The sequence below is a fragment of the Geotrypetes seraphini genome, chromosome 14 (assembly GCF_902459505.1).
Source record: "Geotrypetes seraphini chromosome 14, aGeoSer1.1, whole genome shotgun sequence".
NCBI classification, from domain to species: Eukaryota; Metazoa; Chordata; class Amphibia; order Gymnophiona; family Dermophiidae; genus Geotrypetes; species Geotrypetes seraphini.
The window spans coordinates 60,231,322-60,253,535 of NC_047097.1; the positions used below are offsets into that span (position 1 = coordinate 60,231,322).

The 22,214-nt window shown below is 43.2% G+C and overlaps 1 protein-coding gene across 7 annotated transcripts in view; it reads left to right on the forward strand.

The window, feature by feature from the left end:
- The window catches only part of KDM2A (lysine demethylase 2A), a 142,374-nt gene that overhangs the window by 37,547 nt on the left and 82,613 nt on the right, over window positions 1–22,214 (forward strand). For all 7 annotated transcript variants that reach the window (XM_033920117.1, XM_033920118.1, XM_033920114.1 and 4 more), the window contains 6 exons: window positions 5,041–5,147; window positions 5,496–5,589; window positions 8,922–9,075; window positions 9,171–9,286; window positions 14,373–14,499; window positions 14,743–15,224. In XM_033920117.1, the coding sequence (XP_033776008.1) occupies window positions 5,041–5,147; window positions 5,496–5,589; window positions 8,922–9,075; window positions 9,171–9,286; window positions 14,373–14,499; window positions 14,743–15,224 (1,080 nt within the window). The remainder of the gene's footprint in view (window positions 1–5,040; window positions 5,148–5,495; window positions 5,590–8,921; window positions 9,076–9,170; window positions 9,287–14,372; window positions 14,500–14,742; window positions 15,225–22,214) is intronic.

Genomic DNA, 22,214 nt, shown 5'->3' on the forward strand with positions numbered 1-22,214 from the left:
GACCTACACGCCCTCCTCAAATCTATCAGCGGCGTTTTCCACCAAAGCAGGCTCCTGCTACTCGTCAGCCTGTCAAGAGGCATCATCCACAGAAGCAGCAAAAGCCTCAGCCGTCTGCTGTACCTAAGGCTCCTCAGCCTTTTTGACCTCCGTCGTTCTGCCCTTTCCCGTTTTTCCCCCTATCGGAGGTCATCTCCACCATTTTTACCACCGGTGGACGACGGTTACTACCGACCTCTGGATCCTTTCCATCATCCGGGAGAGATAAGAACATAAGAACATAAGCAGTGCCTCCGCTGGGTCAGACCACAGGTCCATCTTAACCAGCAGTCCACTCCCGCGGCGGCCCGAACAGGTCACGGCCTGTCTGAGTCACCAGAAGGGGCCCCCTTGCCACCTTGGTTTCCCATTGAGTCTTATCTTCCCATCGAAGTCTTAACCCTCTGGTCTTGCACATGCACGACCTGGTTGGATTTCTATACTTATTACTTGGTTTGCTTTCTATACCTGTGTTACATCCCAGCACCTCTCTCAGTATCCCATGATCCCCCTATCCCTCAGGAATCCGTCCAATCCCTGTTTGAATCCCTGTACCGTACTCTGCCTGATACTCTCTTCATTTCCATCAAGTTTCTCCGGAACATCCTCCAAGCCCTACTTCAGCTTCAAGCTATCGAGCAGTTCCTCTAGCTCAGCAGAACAAGGGTTTTTACTCCCTACTTCCTTGTTCCGAAGAAGACGGGCGATCTGAGACCAATTTTGGATATCAGGGTGCGCAACAAATTTCTAGTCAGAGAAAAATTTTGCATGTTGACCCTGGCATCTCTTTATCCCCTCCTCGAGCAGAGCGACTGGTTATGCTCTTTGGATCTCAAGGAGGCCTACACACACATTCCCATTCATCCGGCCTCCCGTCAGTATCTCAGATTTCGGGTGGGAAATCTGCATTATCAATACAGTGTACTTCCTTTCGGTCTGGCCTCGTCTCCCAGAGTATTCGCCAAGTGCCTGGTAGTGGTGGCTGCAGCTGTCAGGAACCATGGTCTTCAAGTATTTCCATACCTCGACGACTGGCTCATCAAAGATTCCATGTCTCAAGGAGCCGTCGTAGCGACCCAGCGGGCTATCTGGTTCCTGCAAAGTCTGGGATTCGAAATCAACTTTCCCAAATCCGATCTACAGCCGTCTCGACTCTTCAATTCATCGGAGCTGTTCTGGACACAGTCCATCTCGGAGCATTCCTTCCTCAACGTCTGGAAGCTCTTCTCCATCTTTGTCATTCAGTGTCCTGTCGCCCTTCCATCTCGGTGAGACACATGATGATTCTTCTGGGTCACATGGCTTCCACAGTATACGTGACTTCTTTTGTCAGACTTCACCTCAGTGGACCCTGGCATCTCAATGGACGCAGGTTTCCGACCCTCTGACTCAACACATCCAGGTCACTCCTGCTCTGACACAGTCTCTTCGTTAGTGGATGCTCTCTTCCAATCTATCCAGAGGCTTACTTTTTCACACACTCCCTCATCAGAAAGTTCTCACGACAAATTCTTCAACTTACGCTTGGGGGGCTCATCTAGATGGTCTCCGTACTCAAGGCTATTGGACCCCTACGGATCATCAGTGTCACATCAATCTGCTGGAACTCAGGGCGATTTTCAACGCTCTCAATGCTTTTCAGCATCTTCTTCATGACCGTGTAGTCCTCATTCAAACGGACAATCAGTTCACTATGTATTATGTCAACAAACAGGGAGGCACGGGTCTGCCTCCCTCTGTCAGGAAGCTCTGAAAGCTGTCTACATTCAGGGGGCGGACAATGCCTTAGCGGACAACTTGAGTCGTCTTCTGCAGCCTCCATTCCACGCCCCTTCATCACATTTTCTCTCAGTGGGGGATGCCTCAGATAGACCTCTTTGCAGCCCCCCACAACTTCAAACTGCCTCAGTTCTGCTCCAGGATGTACACTCCTCATCGCCTCGAGGCAGATGCTTTTCTTCTGGACTGGACGAATCTCTTTCTATATGCGTTTCCTCCATTTCCTATAATTCAAAAGACGCTGGTCAAGCTGAAGACCGACCATGCCACCATGATTCTGGTTGCTCCTCGGTGGCCCAGACAACCCTGGTACCCCCTTCTACTTGAACTCAGCAGCAGGGAGCCATACCTTCTACCAGTTTTTCCCTCTCTGCTTACACAGCATCAGGGATCTCTGCTTCATCTCCTGGGAGGAGATTAGCGTTCCAAGGGAAGAAGTGTAGATGGAGAAAAGAAGAGGTCCCAGGACAGAGCCCTCAGGTATGCCAACTGATAGCAGAATGGCAGCGGAGGAGCATTCGTTAAAATTGTGACAGGAAAAGGAGGAAAACAACCACAAGATAAGAGTCCTGAAATCCAAGCGAGGACAGTATCAATGAGTAGGCAGTGATCTACAGTGTCAAACGCTTCAAATAGATCAAGGAGGATCAGGACAGAGTGGTGGCCTTTAGATTTGGCCAGGAGCAGGTCACTGGAGACTCTAGCAAGGGTAGTTTCTATAGAATAGAGAGGGCGGTAAGAAGCTATGCAGGAAGCGAGCAAAACATTCTGGAAGAAGTTGTCCCTCAGAGACTCCAAGGTCCAAGCCTCCCTCCTCGGGAGCACCCAGGAATGAGTATAGGAACTCTTATCTCTTTGAGAGCAGACTCAACCACTGAGGAATAGTGAGGAAGTTGGAACTTCTCAATTCCTGGAATCTTCTGGATCCTATGCATAGATTTGACCTTCTTATTGACCTGCTGTACAGAGAGAGGGGAGTTTCTCATCCACATCAGATGATGTTTTTAGTTTTCTTCTTGAAACCACATCCTGGACTGCAGGCATATCCTGCTTTACTATGTACATACAGAAAAGACCTTCACAAAATTTCACATCTTTGTCTCCTTCAGTCAAAGCAAGGAGGGAACAGCCATGACAAAATGTATACTAATTAGATAATGAGTTGCATTAATTTTATGTTACAGTCAAGCCAACCTACTCATCCTGGGACAGATCTCAATCCACTACCTCAGGGCTAAGGCCAACTCTGCAATCTTACATATTTCCACAGACAGATTTCCATCTGTAAAGCAGCAATGTGTCCTCTGTTCATACTTGTTTCAAACATTTTATTTGTGATCTCAGTAAATTACCAACAAAGCCAACAGACAAACACATACCATCCTTATATAAAGATGTACTGCATCACTATTTTATGTTTAAATCGATGACCCTCTCCCCACCCATCCCCAAAATCCAAACCTGCAACTTTTCAGACTTTTGTCAGAAAAAGGTAGAGGACTGCTTGTAGAAAACTTGCACAAAGCATTCGTTATATCTGGGAAGATTTGACTCTTACAGCTCCATAGGGTGGCATCAACCAGTCTATCTCCATTGTTCAGTTTTAAACCCCCATCCCCCCACACTTCACTGTTCTACTCCCTTAGGCCAAAATTGAAGGGTAATATAAATCAAATACCTGGAAGTTAATTTAACCATAAGCTATATGTCCTGTTATTAAATGAAAAGGGAAATCACCTAGTGGATTAAGTATGTGGCTTCTTAATCTTAGACTCAGAGACTTGAATAAAGCTCTTCCGGTGCTTATAAAGTAAGGTGTGTCTCTTTGAGTTCTAGCAGGAGTAGGTCATATAGTCTGTTGGGCCAGTGCTAATGAGAAGGAGCCTCCCCTTGTGTCCAGTTTTGTAGTATACTGCTGCCTTTGCCATTGCACCAAAAGCAGCATCTCTATCACATCTCTGGGCTGGGATGGTCCACTTACCCACAGTGACTGCATGATAGCTCAGTGTCTTCAACCATTATTGCCCTCTCTTTCTCTGGTTTCCTAGATTCTAGAGACCTTGAAAGCACTGAAAGAAGGTGCAACATAAAATCCTGGTTTCTGTTGGGCTTACTTTACTTTTACTATAGAATGATCATGTTTCTTTCCTGTCTCTTCATTTTCTATATAATTTTATTATTATGTGAACTGCTTTGAACTGCTTGACAGAAAGAGGCGGTTTAACAAATTCCTAATAATCAAACAAACAATAAATAATATACCTTTTTTCCCTCAGATTACAAATCTTCATTATCCAAACTTAGCTACCCTTATCTTTTAAACCTATATGAGACACTTGGCCCAGAGTGATACACTCAAGAGTAAAATTAATAGTTTGAATACACATTCCAAACATCTTAGTATTGATCTCCAGAAGAAATGTTTCTTTACACAACCTCAAAAAGTATGAAAGAACGCCCTGTTCACATTTTAACCAGGCATTTCTGTCTTGAGCCATTGTCGCTGAAAGACCGGTGCATTTGGACAAGCTGTTCTTAAAAACATCTTTTACATAATCAATACAACACTTCCTTCCTACAATCTCTGCTGTGTCACATCTGCTGTGTCACGTCACCCATTTGTGGCTTCTTTTTCCCTGACAGCAGAGAAAGGGGAGTTGCTTACCATAATGAAGGTTCTCCATATATGGCAGAGGTATAGATATTTCCCCATCTTATTTCCTCACATTGAAGCTCCAGCTATAAAATAGACAGGAAAGAAGAGAAGGGAGCTGGGTTAGCACTGAAATCCTTGTGCATGCTTAGGGAAGCCTCTCAAAGGGCCTGAGCTATTTAAGAGCATCTCCATAAAGAGCTGTCAGGATGACATCACCCATTTATTTGTCTGTATTCCTCCTGTTTGTCTGCAGAGAACCCTTGTTACAGATAAGCAACTCTGCTTTCTACCTGCTAGATGGATTTTGTGGATATTATTGCAATAGGTTGAGCATACTGCCCTCTTCCCCCTCCTCCCAGTTAGCATTGAGTCCAATGAGGGTATAAGGTAACACTGTAGACTCAGAGGATGGACTTAACAAAACATGACTTTTTTTAAATAAAATCTTTGAAAGAGTGCTCATCCAAATGAGACATATTTTGCAAGTTTCTGGATATTGGTGTATGATTACCTCCTTTAGGATTAGCTGAGTTTCCTAATATTGAGTTTTCTCCCTCCTCTAACAGGTAGATCTTATTGACTGGGTAGACAACATCTGGCCAAGGCACCTGAAGGACAGGCAGACTGAGTCTACTAATGCCATCCATGGCATGCAGTATCCAAAAGTGCAAAAGTGAGTTTCAGTTCACCTTCTTCAATGGATAGCAATAAGTGGCACTGGTTTGTGTGCAGCACCCTTTGGAACAGAATTCGCACTCCTTAATATTCATCACCAAAATGTGGTAAATTACACTTAACCGTAATTCAGAGAGTAGCAATGAATGATACCCTTCAAGTTATAAGCTCACATGGTGCACTTCTATCCTTTGATAGGCCCATGGCCCAAAGATTGCAATCTTCTCCTTTTATTGGACAGTATGATGGATCATCTCCTGTTGTGATGGAGTTTTCCTTCTTTTCTCTCACCACTTCATTTTTATTCTTGGTTTCTCTTTCCTAAACATTTTTAATCCTCCTTTAGGTATTGCCTGATGAGTGTCAGGGGCTGCTACACGGATTTCCATGTGGACTTTGGTGGCACATCAGTGTGGTATCATATCCTTCGTGGTGGGAAGGTATGCATAATTTCTAATAAATGGCTGCTATTTTATAAGGATGGACTGTAATTTGAGACAAAATGTGTGGTTTGTAAATAAGTGTGCACTCTTCTTAAAGAGGGTGCACTTTTCTTAGTATGCACACTATTAGCGTAAATTCAAGAAAGGTCACCTAAAGTTAAATATTTGGATGCTAAATGCCAATTCTGTAACAGAAATTATGCATGTAATTGCTGTAAAAAACCCAAAACCTAGCATCATTCACTCGCTTAATCTTAGGTATGAGTAAGAACATAAGAATAGCCTTACTGGGTCAGACCAAAGGTCCATCAAGCCCAGTAATCCATTCTCATGGTGGCCAATCCAGGTCACTAGTACCTGGCAAATACCCAAAGAGTAGCAACATTCTAAGCTACCAATCCAGGGCAAGCAGTGGCTTACCCCATGTCTTTCTCAATAACAGACTTTGGACTTTTCCTCCAGGAAATTGTCCAAACCTTTCTTAAAGCCAGCTACGCTATCCGCTCTTACCACAACCTCTGGAAATGCGTTACAGAGCTTAACTACTCTCTGAGTGAAAAATTGGCAGAATTCCTCCTATTGGTTTCAAAAGTACAGTGATACCTTGGTTTGTGAGCATAATTCGTTTCAGAAGCATGCTCGTATATCAAAGCGAGTTTCCCCATAGGAAATAAGGGAAACTTGGATGATTTGTTCCACATCCTAAAAACAGACACCCCCCCCCCCCCCCCCGAGGCCACTGGTGTTGCTCGGTTCCACACCACCCCATCCCAGGAACTGGCTTCTCTCCCCCCCGCAGCCCACTCCCAAACACTTACCTCCAGAAACACCTGGCAAGGTACGAAGAGGCAATGTAGAGAAAGAAAAGGTGCACGCAGCGCATTGTGATTTTCCCCATCTCGTACAGACTATCAGTTGCATATAGTGTTCTCTCCTTGATGCCCCAGCAGCAGGACAAGCCAGATGGAGGGGCGTTCATCCGAGGCAACCACAGCTGGGCGTCTTCAGGCAGGAACATAAGTATTGCCGCTGCTGGGTCAGACCAGTGGTCCATCATGCCCAGCAGTCCGCTCACGCGGTGGCCCTCCGGTCAAAGACCAGTACCCTAACTGAGATTAGCCCTACTTCCATATGTCCGTGTTCAGCAGGAACTTATCTAGCTTTGCCTTGAATCCCTGGAGGGTGTTTTCCCCTATGACAGACTCCGGAAGAACGTTCCAGCTCTCCACCACTCTCTGGGTGAAGAAGAACTTCCTTACGTTTGTACGGAATCTATCCCCTTTCAACTTTAGAGAGTGCCCTCTTGTTCTCCCTACTTTGGAGAGGGTGAACAACCTGTCCTTGTCTACTAAGTCTATCCCTTTCAGTACCTTGAATGTTTTGATCATGTCCCCTCTCAATCTCCTCTGAGGGAGAAAAGGCTCAATTTCTCTAATTTTTTGCTGTACGGCAGCTCCTCCAACCTTTTAACCATCTTAGTTGCTTTTCTCTGGACCCTTTTGGGTAGTACCATGTCCTTCATGTATGGCGATCAGTGCTGTACGCAGTACTCCAGGTGAGAGCGTACCATGGCCCGGTACAGTGGCATGATAACCTTCACCAATCTGTTCGTGATCCCCTTCTTTATCATTCCTAGCATTCTGTTTGCTGCTTCCGCAAATTGCGCAGACGGCTTCATCGACTTGTCGATCAGAACTCCCAAGTCCCTTTCCTGGGAGGTCTCTCCAAGTACCGCCTCAGACATCCTGTATTTGTGCAGGAGATTTTCGTTACCGACATGCATCACTTTACACTTATCCACATTGAACCTCATCTGCCATGTTGAAGCCCATTCCTCGAGCCTGATTATGTCACATTGCAGATCTTCGCAATCCTCCTGCATCTTCACTACTCTGAATAACTTCGTATCGTCCGCAAATTTAATTACCGCGCTCGTCTTACCTATGTCCAGATCGTTTATAAAGATGTTGAAGAGCACGGGTCCAAGCACCGAGCCCTGCAGCACTCTACTAGTGATGTTCTTCCAATCTGAGTATTGTCTGTTTACCCCCACTCTCTGTTTCCTATGCTCCAGTCAGTTTTTAATCCATGAGTATTTCACCCTCAATTCCATGGCTTGCAATTTTTCGAAGTAGTCGTTCATGTGGAACCTTGTCGAACGCCTTCTGAAAGTCCAGATATACAATGTCGACCGGGTCGCCCTTGTCTATCTGCCTGTTTACTCCCTCGAAGAAGTGCAGCAAGTTTGTCAAACAAGATCTGCCTTTGCTGAAACCATGCTGGCTAGTCCTCATCAGCCCATGTCCGTCAAGGTGATCAATGTTGCGGTCCTTTATCAGCGCCTCTACCATCTTTCTATGCTGGGCTCCTGCGGGGCCTTGAGCATCTGCGCATGCTCAAGGCCTTCTGTCTTCCACTCTCTACGAGATTCTCACCCACTTCTGAAGCATGTGCATGATGGTTCACACATGCAGGCACTATTATTTGGGGGGGGGGAGAGAAGAGTGCATTCTTTAGGAAGTGTGGGCCTTCTTTTGCAGTGTGTAGTTTTTAAAAAAAGGTGCATGCTTCTTTACAAAGAGTGTGCACTCTTGACACTGCTCTTTCCAGAAGAGACAACCTGGGGGGTGGGGGGGGGTGTGAAAACAGGAAAATTATGGGCTGCCCATTCCTGCAATTGTATACATAAGGAAGATTCCATATTCTGTTTCTGCTTGCATTCTGTGCTGCTAAGAACACAGCATCTAGATTCAAGGAGGCTCATGATCTACTTTTTAATATCTATTGGCAAAAGAATAGTGTAAGAAGGAGTTTAATAAGGAGCTGTTTCCTGTTGTCTTTTATGTGAGAAAATTATAAAATATGATTTTCTTACAAAAATCAAATGGAAAATAAGGAAAGACATTCTACATGATAACTTCTGGATGAGAAACTAAGATCAGCCTTTATTTGATATATCATAATGAAAGAGATGAAAGTAAGGGCTGTCTAATGAGATCTGCATGACAAAGGAGAAGACAAGCAGTTATAAATGATAACCTTCCTGAATAGAACTGAATATAGAGGGATAAGGAAAGAAAGAGACAAACTATTAAGAAGGGGTAATATTTTAGAAGGAAGAGAAAATCTAAAGTTTGGAACACTGTTTTGAGAAAATTTGAAAGGTTGCTGTTAAATGTGACAGTCTGAAACTGTAAGGAATTTTGTGTAGCATGAATTTAATTTTAACTTGTACTATAATCATTTTTTTGGATGGGAGTAATTAACTTACCATGAAATGTAGTACTGAAGATACTTTAGTGCACTATTTATTTCTTTTCAATTGATAGGTATTTTGGCTGATCCCTCCAACCACGCACAATCTGGAGATGTATGAAAACTGGTTGCTGTCAGGCAAGCAAGGTGACATTTTTTTGGGTGACCGGGTAGCAGAGTGCCAACGCATTGAGCTGCAGCAAGGATATACTTTTGTCATTCCTTCAGGTAGGGAATTTAGCCATCACATCACCTCTCAACTGTGTACTTCTAAAGTTCTGTATAAGTAGTTAACTCGGTGTATGTCTGTCTCTCTTGTGTAGGGTGGATTCACGCAGTATTCACCCCTGTAGATACTCTAGTATTTGGAGGAAACTTCCTGCACAGCTTCAACATCCCCATGCAACTACGCATTTACAGCATTGAAGACAGGACACGGGTAAATGGAAGGGGATATAATATAAATGGTAGATGAAGGTGTGAAAGGAAGGATGTGGATGTTGGGAATGAGAGTATAGAAGATAAAATATGGAAAGGGAAGTATGATTGGAGGTAGATTTTATTAGTAACACCTATCCAAATTTCATGGAGGTTCAGTAGTTTCTTTCTCCCAAGTTAGACTCTGTCCTGAATATTTGTGCCCCAACGTGCACAGACTGATCACTTTCATCCCTTGCTTGTTTTACCCACCCACTTGAGCCAACCTCAGTTCATCTCCCCTTTGAAGACATTAGTGTTTATTCTCCATTGTGACCCAGGTTGCCTGCACCTCACTTCTCAACCAGTTTTGGAGGAGTAGGGAGTGAGAGAATAACTGGATCAGTTTGAGCTGGGCAGTAGAGGGGAGCATGTATGCCTGGGACTGATGGCTCATGCTAAGAAGTACAGAAACCTCATATATAAAAGGACCGCGAATACTTTCTTTTCCCTTCCTCCTTGCCAGATCCAAATTTGAGGTTCTATACCTCAGCAACAACTTAATGCTTTAATGGACCACTTCTGTGTTTGCCAAGGCCCCCACCCCAACATTTGCAGTCCCATTGGGAGCATGCCCCCAAGTATTTCCTAGTACTGAAGAAGACCGGAGATCTTCATCCAGTCCTAGATCTTTGTGCTGTCAACAAATACTTAGTGAAAGAGAAGTTCAGAATAGTCTCTCTGGGATCCCTGTTAGCAGTTTTGGAGAAAAATGATTGGCTTTGCTGTCTGGATCTCAGGGAGGCCTACACTCACATTCCCATCCTCCCATCTACAGGAAATATCTTTGCTTTCGAATGGGCACAAGTCACTTCCAAAACAGGGTGCTTCCATTTGGTGTAGCTTCAGCACCCAGAGTTTTCACAAAATGTTTAGTTGTAGTAGCTGCAACATTCATAGAAACATAGAAATAGATGGCAGATAAGGGCCATGGCCCATCCTGTCTGCCCACCCTAATGACCCTCCCCTGCTTTTACCCTGCGAATAGATCCCATGTATCGATCCCATTTGGCCTTAAAATCAGGTATGCTGCTGGCCTCAATCACCTGAAGTGGAAGACCATTCCAGCGATCGACCACCCTTTCGGTGAAAAAGAATTTCCTGGTGTCACCGCGCAGTTTCCTGCCTCTGATTTTCCACGGATGTCCTCTTGTTGCCATGGGACCCTTGAAAAAGAAGATATCCTCCTCTGCATCGATGCGGCCCGTGAGATACTTGAACGTCTCGATCATGTCTCCCCTCTCTCTGCGCTCCTCGAGCGAGTATAGCTGTAATTTATCTAACCGTTCTTCGTACGGGAGATCCTTCAGTCCTGAGACCATCCGGATGGCCATTCTCTGGACCGATTCCAGCCTCAGCACATCCTTACGGTAATGCGGCCTCCAGAATTGCACACAGTATTCCAGGTGGGGTCTCACCATGGATCTATACAAAGGCATAATGACCTCAGGCTTACGGCTGACGAAACCCCTGCGTATGCAACCTATGATTTGTCTTGCCTTGGATGAAGCTTGCTCCACTTGATTGGCAGCCTTCATGTCCTCACTGACGATCACCTCTAAGTCTCGTTCTGCTACCGTTCTTGTTAGGATCTCGCCATTAAGGGTATAAGTCCTGCATGGATTTTGGGTACCCAGGTGCATAACTTTGCATTTTTTGGCATTGAAGCTGAGCTGCCATGTCTTAGACCAGTTTTCTAGTAAGAGTAGATCGTGCATCATATTGTCGGGCATTGAATTTTTATCCATTGTGCTTTTGCCCACTACATTGCTTAGTTTGGCGTCATCGGCGAATAATGTTATCTTATCTCGGAGCCCTTCTGCCAAGTCCCGTATAAAGATATTGAATAGTATCGGGCCCAAGACCGAGCCCTGGGGCACTCCGCTGATCACCTCCGTCATTTCAGAGGGGGTGCCGTTCACTATTACCCTTTGAACCCTACCTCTAAGCCAGTTCCCAACCCACTTCGTCAATGTGTCGCCCAATCCTATGGAACTCATTTTGCTTAGCAACCTGCGATGAGGTATGCTATCGAATGCTTTGCTAAAGTCCAGGTATATGATGTCCAGGGACTCTCCAACATCTAGCTTTCCCGTCACCCAGTCAAAGAAGCTGATCAGGTTGGATTGGCAGGATCTCCCCTTAGTAAATCCATGTTGACGGGGATCCCGTAGGTTCTCTTCATTCAGGATCGTATCTAATTGGTGTTTGATTAGAGTTTCCATTAGTTTGCTCACTATTGATGTGAGACTCACTGGTCTGTAGTTTGCTGCTTCTGTCTTGGAGCCTTTTTTGTGGAGTGGAATGACGTTAGCCTTCTTCCAGTCCAACGGGACGCTACCTGAACTAAGAGAGAAGTTGAAGAGCGCTGACAGTGGCTCCGCCAAGACATCACTCAACTCCCTGAGCACCCTGGGGTGCAGGTTGTCCGGTCCCATTGCCTTGTAAACCTTGAGCTTTGACAGCTCACTGTAGACACTGCTGGGCGTAAATTTGAAATCGCTAAATGGGTCAACTGAGTCAGCCCTTGTCTGTAGCTGAGGGCCATGCCCCGGTACTTCTTGGGTGAAGACAGAGCAGAAGTATTCATTTAACAATTGGGCTTTTTCTGAGTCCTTTTCCACATAGTCTTCGTCTGGTTTCCTAAGACGTACTATTCCTCCTGAGTTTTTACTTTTGATTTATCTCCCTTCTGGATGTTCTTTGCTAGAGATTCCTCCATGTTGAATTTAGCCTCCCTGACTGCTGTTTTGACGGCTTTTGACTTGGTCAGGTATTCTGCTCTGGAGTCCTGTTCCCTTGATTGTTTGTAAGAGATGAATGCTTTTTTTCTTTGTGTGTTCCCTTATCTAGATAATTGGTTGATCAAGGCCCTGCCCCTCAAGCAGCTCATTTAACCATCAATTTGACAGTATGACTTTTAGAGCTTCTGAGATTTACAGTCTAACCGGTCCGCAGGACTGGCATGTGTATCGGGCCAAAGACAGTGTTCTTCAGCGGCCGGTCCGTGGTGCGATCGATGCAGCGTTATCTTCTGGCTGGCTCCCTTTTCCTCAATGCTGCAGTGCAGAAAGCCTTTGGCAGCAGCTCCTACATGTATCCTGAACCGAAAGCCTTCTCTCTGACATCGCAACGTCAGAGGGAAGGCTTCCGGATGAGGCGCGGGACGCACGAGGAGCCACTGCCCGTGGCTTTGTGCACTGCGGCAGTGAGGAAGATGGAGCCGGCTCGAAGATAACACCAGAGGCGGCATAAAATGGCCAGGCAGGAGCAGGCCAGAACTTAAGGCACAACATGGAGGGAGGGAGACAGCAAAGGTAGGGGGGGGAATGATTTTAGTTTTGAATTTAGTGATTAATTTACATCTGCTGTCTGTATTTTGCACTGTTCCGGAAGAAATGCATTTGTTTCTTTTTCTCTGGGGTTGTACTGCATGCAGAGTCTTGCATCTTAGGGTTTCGTTTGTATATATTAGTACTTTTAATTTTTGGTCCCGTATTTGCTTAGGGGTTAACTGTGTTCTAGTAGGAATTAATGTTGAGAAGCATATGTACAGTGTGCTTTGTGTACTTTCATTTTGTGGTTAACCATTATGTGTTGTTAATAAGATTATATTGTGTATGTATATATGAAAAATGAATGGAAAAAATGGTATTACAATTAGTACTATTATGGGTGCGGGGTCTGGAGCAAAGATGGGGGGGGGGGTCTGGCCCAGGACTTAGCCCATTGTTCTTCAACTGCTGATCCGCGGACTGGTGCCAGTCCACAGGTGTCAAAAGGTTGAAGAACACTGCTTTAAAGGATGTTTTTGGCTCACCTTTTAACCATGCCAGCTCTCATTTTCTCTTCATCTGGGCTGGACTTCCACAATGTTTTTTTTAAAGAACATCCATGCCTGATTTATATTCCTAACCTTTGTCACTAATCCTTTTAGCTTCTTTTTAACCATTTTCCTCATTTTATCGTAGGCACCCTTTCAAAAATCATTTAAATATTTAGAACTATTAATATGCAAGCTAAATCTTTTTCAGAGACTGAGAAGCGCTCATGAGTTGAGGTTGCAGGGTAGGAGACTTAGAAGCAATGTCAGGAAATATGGTTTTACAGAAAAGATGGTGGGTTCCTAGAATGCCCTTTACTGAGATGTTGTGAAAACAAAAACTGATGAAATTCAAGAGCATGTGAAGCAAATACAGAGGAACACTATATAGAAAAAGGATGGAATCTAATTAAAGCGAAACTTAAATGGCCTTGGCAGCTTCAGTGGTTGGCAAATAAGATTGATGACATACAGAGTTCTATGGTCTTGGTGCTTAAATAGCAAAAACAAATCAGGATCATGGCTGTAGTGGGCTTCGAGAATTCCAGTAGTTGGGAAGTAAGGCTGATGCTGGGCAGACTTATGCAGACTGTGCCCCAAAATAGGCAGGGAAAGACAGATTAAACACAGGTATACTTAATCATGAACAAGTGGAACCGGTGAAGAATGCCAAATTCAATTCTGGCCACCTTGTTGGGCAGACTGGATGAACCATGCAAGTTTTTAACTGTTGACATTTACTATGTTATTTACTTGCCATTTGGAGTGCATAATAAATTTTTTTGGGGGGGTAAAATACATGCATATGCTTAAAAATCCAAAAGTGTGCAGGTAAATGCAAAGGTCTTGTAAAAGTGCACACTCATAGATTCTGTGTATATATAGTTATCTGTATATTGGGCAGACAGTTTTGTAAAATCCCTTTATATGGATGTTCCATAAGACGGAGAAGCCTAGTGTCAATGTTGGTCTGAGTTGGAAAGTTTAAGTCTATCTTTTAAACGAGGAACTTTACTTCCCTGATCATATTTTTCTTAAATCTTTTAAAAGCTGTCATGTAGCTTTCAGAAGTTGTGCAGTGTCATTCACCCTTGTGGTAGATGCATGTCTCCTGAAAATGAATTATCCTGTTGAGATAAATATGTTGAAGACCAAATTGTATACTTTAATTCATTTTCCTCTTTGTTCATTTTTTGAATTGCTTATCGCTTATCTTTCTGTTTAGGTTCCAAACAAGTTTCGTTATCCATTTTACTATGAAATGTGCTGGTATGTCTTGGAGCGTTATGTGTACTGCATGACCAACCGCTCCCACCTCACCAAGGAATACCAGAGGGAGTCTTTGAGCATAGGTAATAGGGACTTCACCTGCCAGTTTTCTTTACCCTGTTTTCCTCTTCATTTTTCACTGCTTATATGATGTAAAATGACTAGATGTGAGACTGGACTGATCATGGATACTCTTCTTGTCTAAACCTAAGGGGTGATGTACTGTTTTTATAACTAGCAATGAACGAGTTTTGGACTACATATGATGTGTTTATATGTAGGAAGAAAGTAACTAAATATTGTGTGCTATCTTCTAATTTTTTTAGATTTGGAGTTAAACAAAGCAGAGTACAGAAAAAATGTTGAAGATGACAGTGGGGAGGAGGAGGAGGAGGAGGAGGAGGAGGATGAGGAGGAGGATGACGATGATGATGATGAAGATTATGAAGAGACTTGCAAACGTTCACGTAGTCGGCGTTGTCTTTTCAGCAACCCTATGTCCAATGGAGCCCACCGTTATGAGATGCCACGGAGCTATCACTCTGCGCCACTTCTACATCCCCCAAGCCTAAAACGCACTCCATCTATAGAGTTCTCAGAGTCTGGAGGTTCCTACCATAGCCATGTGGACATAGATCTCTTTAATCAACACAGTGGACTTCGCAAGGAGGTGCCCATCACTTACCTAACACGTTTTGAACTAGAGGGACTGGGCAGCCTTGTGGACAAGCTAGAGTCATTGCCATTACACAAGAAATGTGTTCCAACAGGGATTGAGGATGAAGACGCTCTGCTGGCAGATGTTAAGGTGAGTACGTGTCATTTGATGGAGAGCTTATATAGTTGTATGTATAGTTTGCACAGTGATCTCTTCATAGTCTATTAAATCCTTTTTCTTTAGCAACTCTCCAGACCGGTATAGGCTTTGATGATGGATAATATCTCATCATGGTCAGCAGGTGGAGACAGACAAAACTTTGGAATAGTACATAATAGCATACTCCCCCTAATTACCTCAGTCTTCTCTCAGTCTCCTGTAGGTGTGAGTGAGTTGTACCCATCTCCCTTGGTTAAGGCTGTTGGAATTTGTTTAGGGCTCCTAGTCCCTGTTTTTGTGCCGGACTGAACTTGGGTGGGCCCTGTTTGGGGGTCCGTCCGACCCCGGAGGTGTCATACCCAGCGGGTTTCATGCTGGGTCCCCCCCTTCTTTCTTCCACCTCCCCAACACTTTTTTAGAGGTGCCTCAGCAGTAAGCCTTGCCCCCAATTCAGGTAAAGCATACTGCTTTGAGAGCCAGTGGAGTCTGTTCTGTGAAAAAAAAAAAAAATCCTGAGGTAGTGCCGGTCTGAAGGGTTGCTTTTCCTTTAAATTTAATGTAATTAGCTGTATTTTTCAACTAACCGGCACTTTTCTTTAGTTACATCGTGTATGGAGCAATGAGCATTTTACAAGGGAAAAAGTGTTCATTTTGCTCCAGACACGAGGCACTCGCGGCTGGCTTGTGCAGGCGCTGTGCAGGCAGGAGCAGTGGAGGAGCCTCATCGGCAGCGGGTGCCAGCGGCCAGGGCTCCCCGCCACAAGTGCCTCGCGAGTCAGCAGCTGACAGCGGGAAAGCCCGGGCTTCCCCCGCCATCCATGGAGGGATTTCCTCAGCCACCGATAGTAAGGGTAAAAAGGATTCCCTTACTGCCGAAGTGGCTGGGGATTCCCTCACAGCTGTTGCTGGCTTGCTTTAGCCTCTGGGACAATTCAGCCTTCCCAGCCGCTACAGGCCATGGAGGGGTTATTTTTGGCAGGATATTCACTATTTTTGACAGGAAGCCCCTCCATCTTGTCTCGAGCCTCAGGTGACCTTCCCTCCTGTTTCGGAAAAACAGGGGCAGGTTTCAGCTGGGGCCCTTGCGGCTGGGGCCGCCAAGGGTTTTTCCCCAGATTTATTTTTTGCTTTGTGCAAAGCTTATTTTCAGGTGACCTTTATCTAAAAGTGTATAGCTATCACCATCATTACAATTAGTACTATTATGGGTGCAATTAGTACTATTGTATCCCGGGGCAAATGAAGGGAATATTAGCATCTGTACCAGATTCTTGAGCACAAGTAAAAGTTGAATTCCAGATTATGGTTTATGGCTTATTTTATTTAATAAACCACCCTGCCTTATACAATAAGAGTAAAACTCAAAAAATCCCCAAATATAAACCGAGAAAGGTAGATAGCACTGCAAACAAATAATAATAATAATTTTATTCTTATATACCGCCAAAACCATAGAAGTTCGAGGCGGTTTACAGCAAGAAACGCTGGACAATCAGCGAAGAGGTTACAGTCAAAGTCAGCAATACAATCTTACATAATGAAGGAATATGAGAGTTATACAATCTTACATAAAGAAGGAATATGAAAGCAGTTTAGTTCATTAGGGATACTGGTTGATTAAGCAGAGCTGAGAAGATTCTTAGTTAACAAATCGATTGAACAAGCTCGATTTTACCTGTTTTCTAAAATTGAAGTAGGATGATGAGAGCGCAAAAACGTTACTAAGCCAATCGTTCCATTTGCCTGCCTGGAAGGCAAGAGTTCTGTCCAAGAATCTTTTGTAGTGGCAGGCCTTTATTGTCAGATAGGAGAACAGATGTATTCTTCGTGTGGGTCTAAGATAACTGGCCAGATTGAAGTGGGAAACGAGGTAAGTGGGGGCTAGGCCAAATATTGATTTGTAACATAGACAGGAGAACTTAAACAGGATCCGCGCCTCTAGGGGCAGCCAATGGAGTTTCTGATAGTAGGAGCTTATGTGTTCCCATTTCTTCAGCCTAAAGATCAGCCGAACTGCCATGTTTTGAATGACTCTGAGTCTTAGGATGGTTTTTTTGTAGGATGCCAAGTAAATAATGTTGCAATAGTCGAGCAGGCTCAGGATGGAAGATTGAACCAGTAAAGTATTTTCTGATGGTTCTGAGTTTCCATAGTACAGAAAAGCATTTTTTAACTAATAGATCTGTGTGAGCATTTAGAGTGAGGTGGCGGTCCAGGGTGACTCCTAGGATTTTAATGGAGTGGTCAATAGGGAAGACCTGACCTCTCAAGGAGATCGATGGGTCGCTGATTTTGTCATTGGGGGTAGCGAGGAAAAATTTAGTTTTGTCGGTGTTGAGCTTCAATTTGAAGTTGGTCATCCATAGTTCGATTTCCTTTAGAATGGATGAAAGATGAGTCTTAGTCTTGGAGGTCAGAGTGGTAATGGGAATAACAATGGTGATATCGTCTGCATAGATGTAGAATTTAACCTTTAGGTTTTGAAGTAAGTTCCCCAATGAGGCAAGGTAGATGTTGAACAGAGTGATATAAATATATAATGTATGTGGCCTCAGTGCAATAGTACAAGCTGCGGTGCTGTGGTATACCAGTGCTCCAGGCTTAACAAGTTGTAGCCGGGCTCTTTTTCAAGCCCTGCTGTGCACCATCATGGGCTCACATATGTGCACAAATGATGATAAATAATAGTGTGATACAAAAATCAATAAAGTAAATTTCATTAAGCAAACGTGAGAATGCAGTGCTATCAACGTTTCAAGATTAAGGCTCAAAACCAGTGAGGTACAAGAACTTATCTGCGGTGACTGCTTAGGAAGTTCAAGTCCAGCATTCTTAGAGTATTTCCTCAATTTCCAAACGAGGTATAACCCAATAGCCAATAGCGGCAGTTGCAAACTTTCTGAAGTTCTACAAGCAAATCTGCTTATGAAGCTGTCCGCATCCGGGCTCCGTGGATGATGTCATCCACATGTGAGAATATCTGCTGCTGTTACGGTAAGTAACTGTGCTTTTTGTTTCCTTGGTAGGGTGCCCTTTTCTGGGAAATCACATGTTGCGTTTCTGTTTCTTCTGCTGTTCAAGGTTACACAGGTATTGATGTGCTTGTGGTCACGTATTGTGTAAAAACCTAACAATACATTATATTCTTCAAGGCTTCCATCTTGTCTTTGTCCTTCATCTTGTCTCTGTCCTCCATTTTGTGAGCATTCTTTCTCAGTCCATTCTTTCTCAGCATCTCAGCAGGTACAGTTTGGAAAATAATTCATGAAAAGTTGGGCATGTCTGAGGTTAGTGCAATAGGGGATCAAGAATGATGTCGCCATGTCATAAGGTCATGAGGCTCTAGAGCTGTTAGAAGAACTTGGAGATGCTCTGTGAAGACTAAGTGAATTTTTTTCATTATTTGGTGACTGGAGATGAGATTTGGGTCTATCACAGAGATCCTGAGTCCAAAATGGAGTCAGATACAGTTGAGTCAGATACCAAAATTTTAAACAATGTAGAAAAAGACCTCAAAGACCCCAGTGTCAAAAAAACAACATTTTTGAAAAAACAACCAAATGGGGCAAGAGTAATATTATAGGTCAAAAAACCTAATTGTGGCACAAACATGTGCAAAAACTAATTTGATACTACTTTAATGCTCATAATTCCAGTCTTTTTAAATATTTTTTTCTGGATATAAGAAAATTTCTTATGAAAATTTGCAATTCTTAAACAAATTTCTGCAACACTACACAATAGCAGAGACAAATATGGCAACGCTGAGACAAAAAAAAAAGACTTGCTACTAAACCCGTTGGTGGTAAAGCTAAATCCCAAGGCAAGTGTCTATAGAGCTGAAGACAAAAAAGAAAATACAAACGGCAAGCTTGAATATATGCAAAGACCACTTATCTTTGATCTCCCAATGGCCTGACCATTTCATGTGATTGCTTCCTCAGGGGATATCAATATAATGCCTAATGAAACTTGTGTGTCCTCACACATTCATTTTTGAAGATATCTGTCAAACTTGCTGTCTAGTTGTTGTAGAACATGGAGAAAAAATGTATCAGTATCGTTGAAAGACTGGCTTGGACATACAGTTTTATGAGAGAGCTCATACCTTTATTTTCACATGGTCTCACTGCCAGCGTTTCATACCATTCATGCTGCTGACTAACTCTGAATGTCGGCATTAATAAAATTTTTGCCAATCTGACATTGGAGTGATGGTAAAGCATGCTATTGGTTCATTTGAAAAATGCCCTGAAATATGATTTGAAGAGCATCGATGAATGAGTTATACTGATGCCCCTCACAATATCACAAATCCAAAATTTAAATGAAAAGTACAGAAGCACACATACACAAGGCTTACATAAATGTTGAAAATATACATTGAACCTTTTCTCCTTCGTGTATTGAAAGTTCTAGTAAAAACCTGTTGGAGCTTGGCAATGTGATGAAAAATCTAGAGAAAGGCTCACCATTCAATACAATTGTTCAGATATGTAGGTTCAAGAGATTTTAATCTAAAAATCCATTCCTGTTCGCTTAGATAAAGTAACTTGTTGCAATTGCCTCCCCTTTTATTGGATTTAACAGATCAATAATGAAACATTTTAACTCGCTAAACTGGTGCTTCATAGTGTTAAATGTAATACCAAAGGTGCCTCTATGCGGTTTCTTTTGATACTGGAACGGTGCTCATTAAGACATATCTTAAGAGGCCTGATGGTTTTCCCCACATAGATTTTATTGCCTGGGCAAATTATAATTGCTATTGCAATTACTGAAATGTTTCAGTCTATAATGTTAATTGTCCACTGGATTGGTGAAGGTCTTTGTTTATAAAGTGACTGAACAGTTCTTTCATGTACCACATTTAAAGTGACCTACAATCAAAGGTGGTGTTTTGTCTTTAGGTCTTTGTAAGTCAGAAGGACTCGATATTTCCTTAAGGCTTTTCCCATGGGACTATGTCGTTCTCAAATTAACATCTCTAAAAATCTCATGACATTGAACTATATTCCAATGTTTCTTTATAACTTTGTCTATGACTGTGCTCGCGTGGGTATATTGTGTTATAAAATTCTGTATATGTGATTCTTCTATGGATTTAGATCTCGAGGATAGTAGGAGCTCTCTGTGATTATACTTAGCCCTAGTGTATGCTTGCTTAAGGTCCTTGTCATTATATCCTCTCTCAGAAAGATCATCAAATAATTTCTTGGATTGGGGGTTTAAAAACGCTGACCTCACTACAGACTCTTCTGTAGCGTAAAAATTGCGAATATGGGAGACTTTGGGCTCCTTTTACTAAGGTGCGCTAGAGTTTTTAGCACGCGCTACATTGCCGCTCGTGCGCTAACCCCGAGCTAAGCACCAAAAACTAATGGCAGCTCAATGGAGCCGTTAACGTCTAGCGCACGCTAAAACCGTTAGCACAGCTTAGTAAAAGGAGCCCTTTGTTTTAAATGATGTAGATGGCAACTCGATGCTGCAAGAATTTAATTTAATTTAATTCTTATATAACGCTAATAACCGTGAGGTTTCTAAGCGGTTTACAAAAATGATGCATTAAAAAGATACAATAGATAAAAATAAATAAGATAGGTACTTGGAAATTTCCCTAACTGTCCCAAAGGCTCACAGTCTAACTAAAGTACCTGAAGAAACAATTAATGAAAAGTAAAGATAAAAATATAAATATAAAGGTATTTCTAGCCATTTTTTCTTTAAAACTTTTGTGATAAATTTCTGCTCTTGTTGTTCTATAGTCGCATCCAAAATGGAAATCTCTTTAAAAGAATGATGGTATGTTTGTGAATTGAATGTTGGAATCACAAGTGTTCAACCACTTAGAGAGGAAACTATAATTTTTCCCTAAAAAAGAGGGGAAAATTACACTTTCCTCTGTAATGGGGGTGTTGGTTCCTCCCCCAAGCCCCCCCAATGGCAGCAGCAACACTTCTAAGTAAAGTGGGGGGGAAACACCCCTTGAACCCTTTAAAGTTAAGTTTTAATTTGAAGTGCTGACGTCCTGCGCACATTTGTCCAAGTGGCTTTGTCGGCGTGCAGTTGTCCCACGTGCTTTAGTCTATGTACCAATTATTTAGTTTAAATGGTCCTTATACTTAGATATCTGGGCCAGAAACCCAGAACCCTGCCCAGTGGTGTGCTTACTTTCCATCTACTAGAGTCTTCATCAAAGCTCACTCCAGCCCATCTTAACCATCCCAACCATTGAAACCCTCCCCAGCCCGTCCTCCACTGAATATTCAAATATGGGATACAGGCCATGCAAGTCTGCCCAGTACTGGCCTTAGTTTCTTCAATGTATACCCATTATTTTCTGATTAGAGATCCTCTGTGTTCATTCCATGCTTGTTTGAACTCTGTCACCATTTTCTTCTCCACCACCCCTTGGGAGCTCATTCCACGCATCAACCACCTTCTCCGTAAAGAAGAATTTCCTAACATTACTCTTGAATCTACCACCCCTGAGGTAGATAAATTATTGAATGCTCCTTATAATTTGAGGAACATAAGAAACGCCTTCACCGGATCAGACCAAGGTCCATCTAGTCCGGCGATCCGCACACGCGGAAGCCCATTTAGGTGCTCCTTTTTGGAGACCCGGATTTCCCGTATCCCTTAATATGATCTGCAAGAAGGTGTGCATCCAACTTGCGTTTGAAACCCAGCACAGTATTTTCTGCCACCACCTCCTCCGGGAGAGCATTCCAAGCTTTGTGTGAAACAGAACTTCCTGACATTTGTCCTGAACCTGCTGCCATTCAGTTTTAGGCTATGACCTCTTGTCCGCGTCACATCTGAAAATGTCAGTAATGCTGCTTCCTGGTCAATTTGATCAAATCCCTTTAATATTTTAAAAGTCTCTATCAGATCCCCACGCAGTCTTCTCTTTTCGAGGGTGAACAGTCCCAGTTTTCCAAGGCGTTCCTTGTAACTTAAATTCTCCATGCCTTTGAC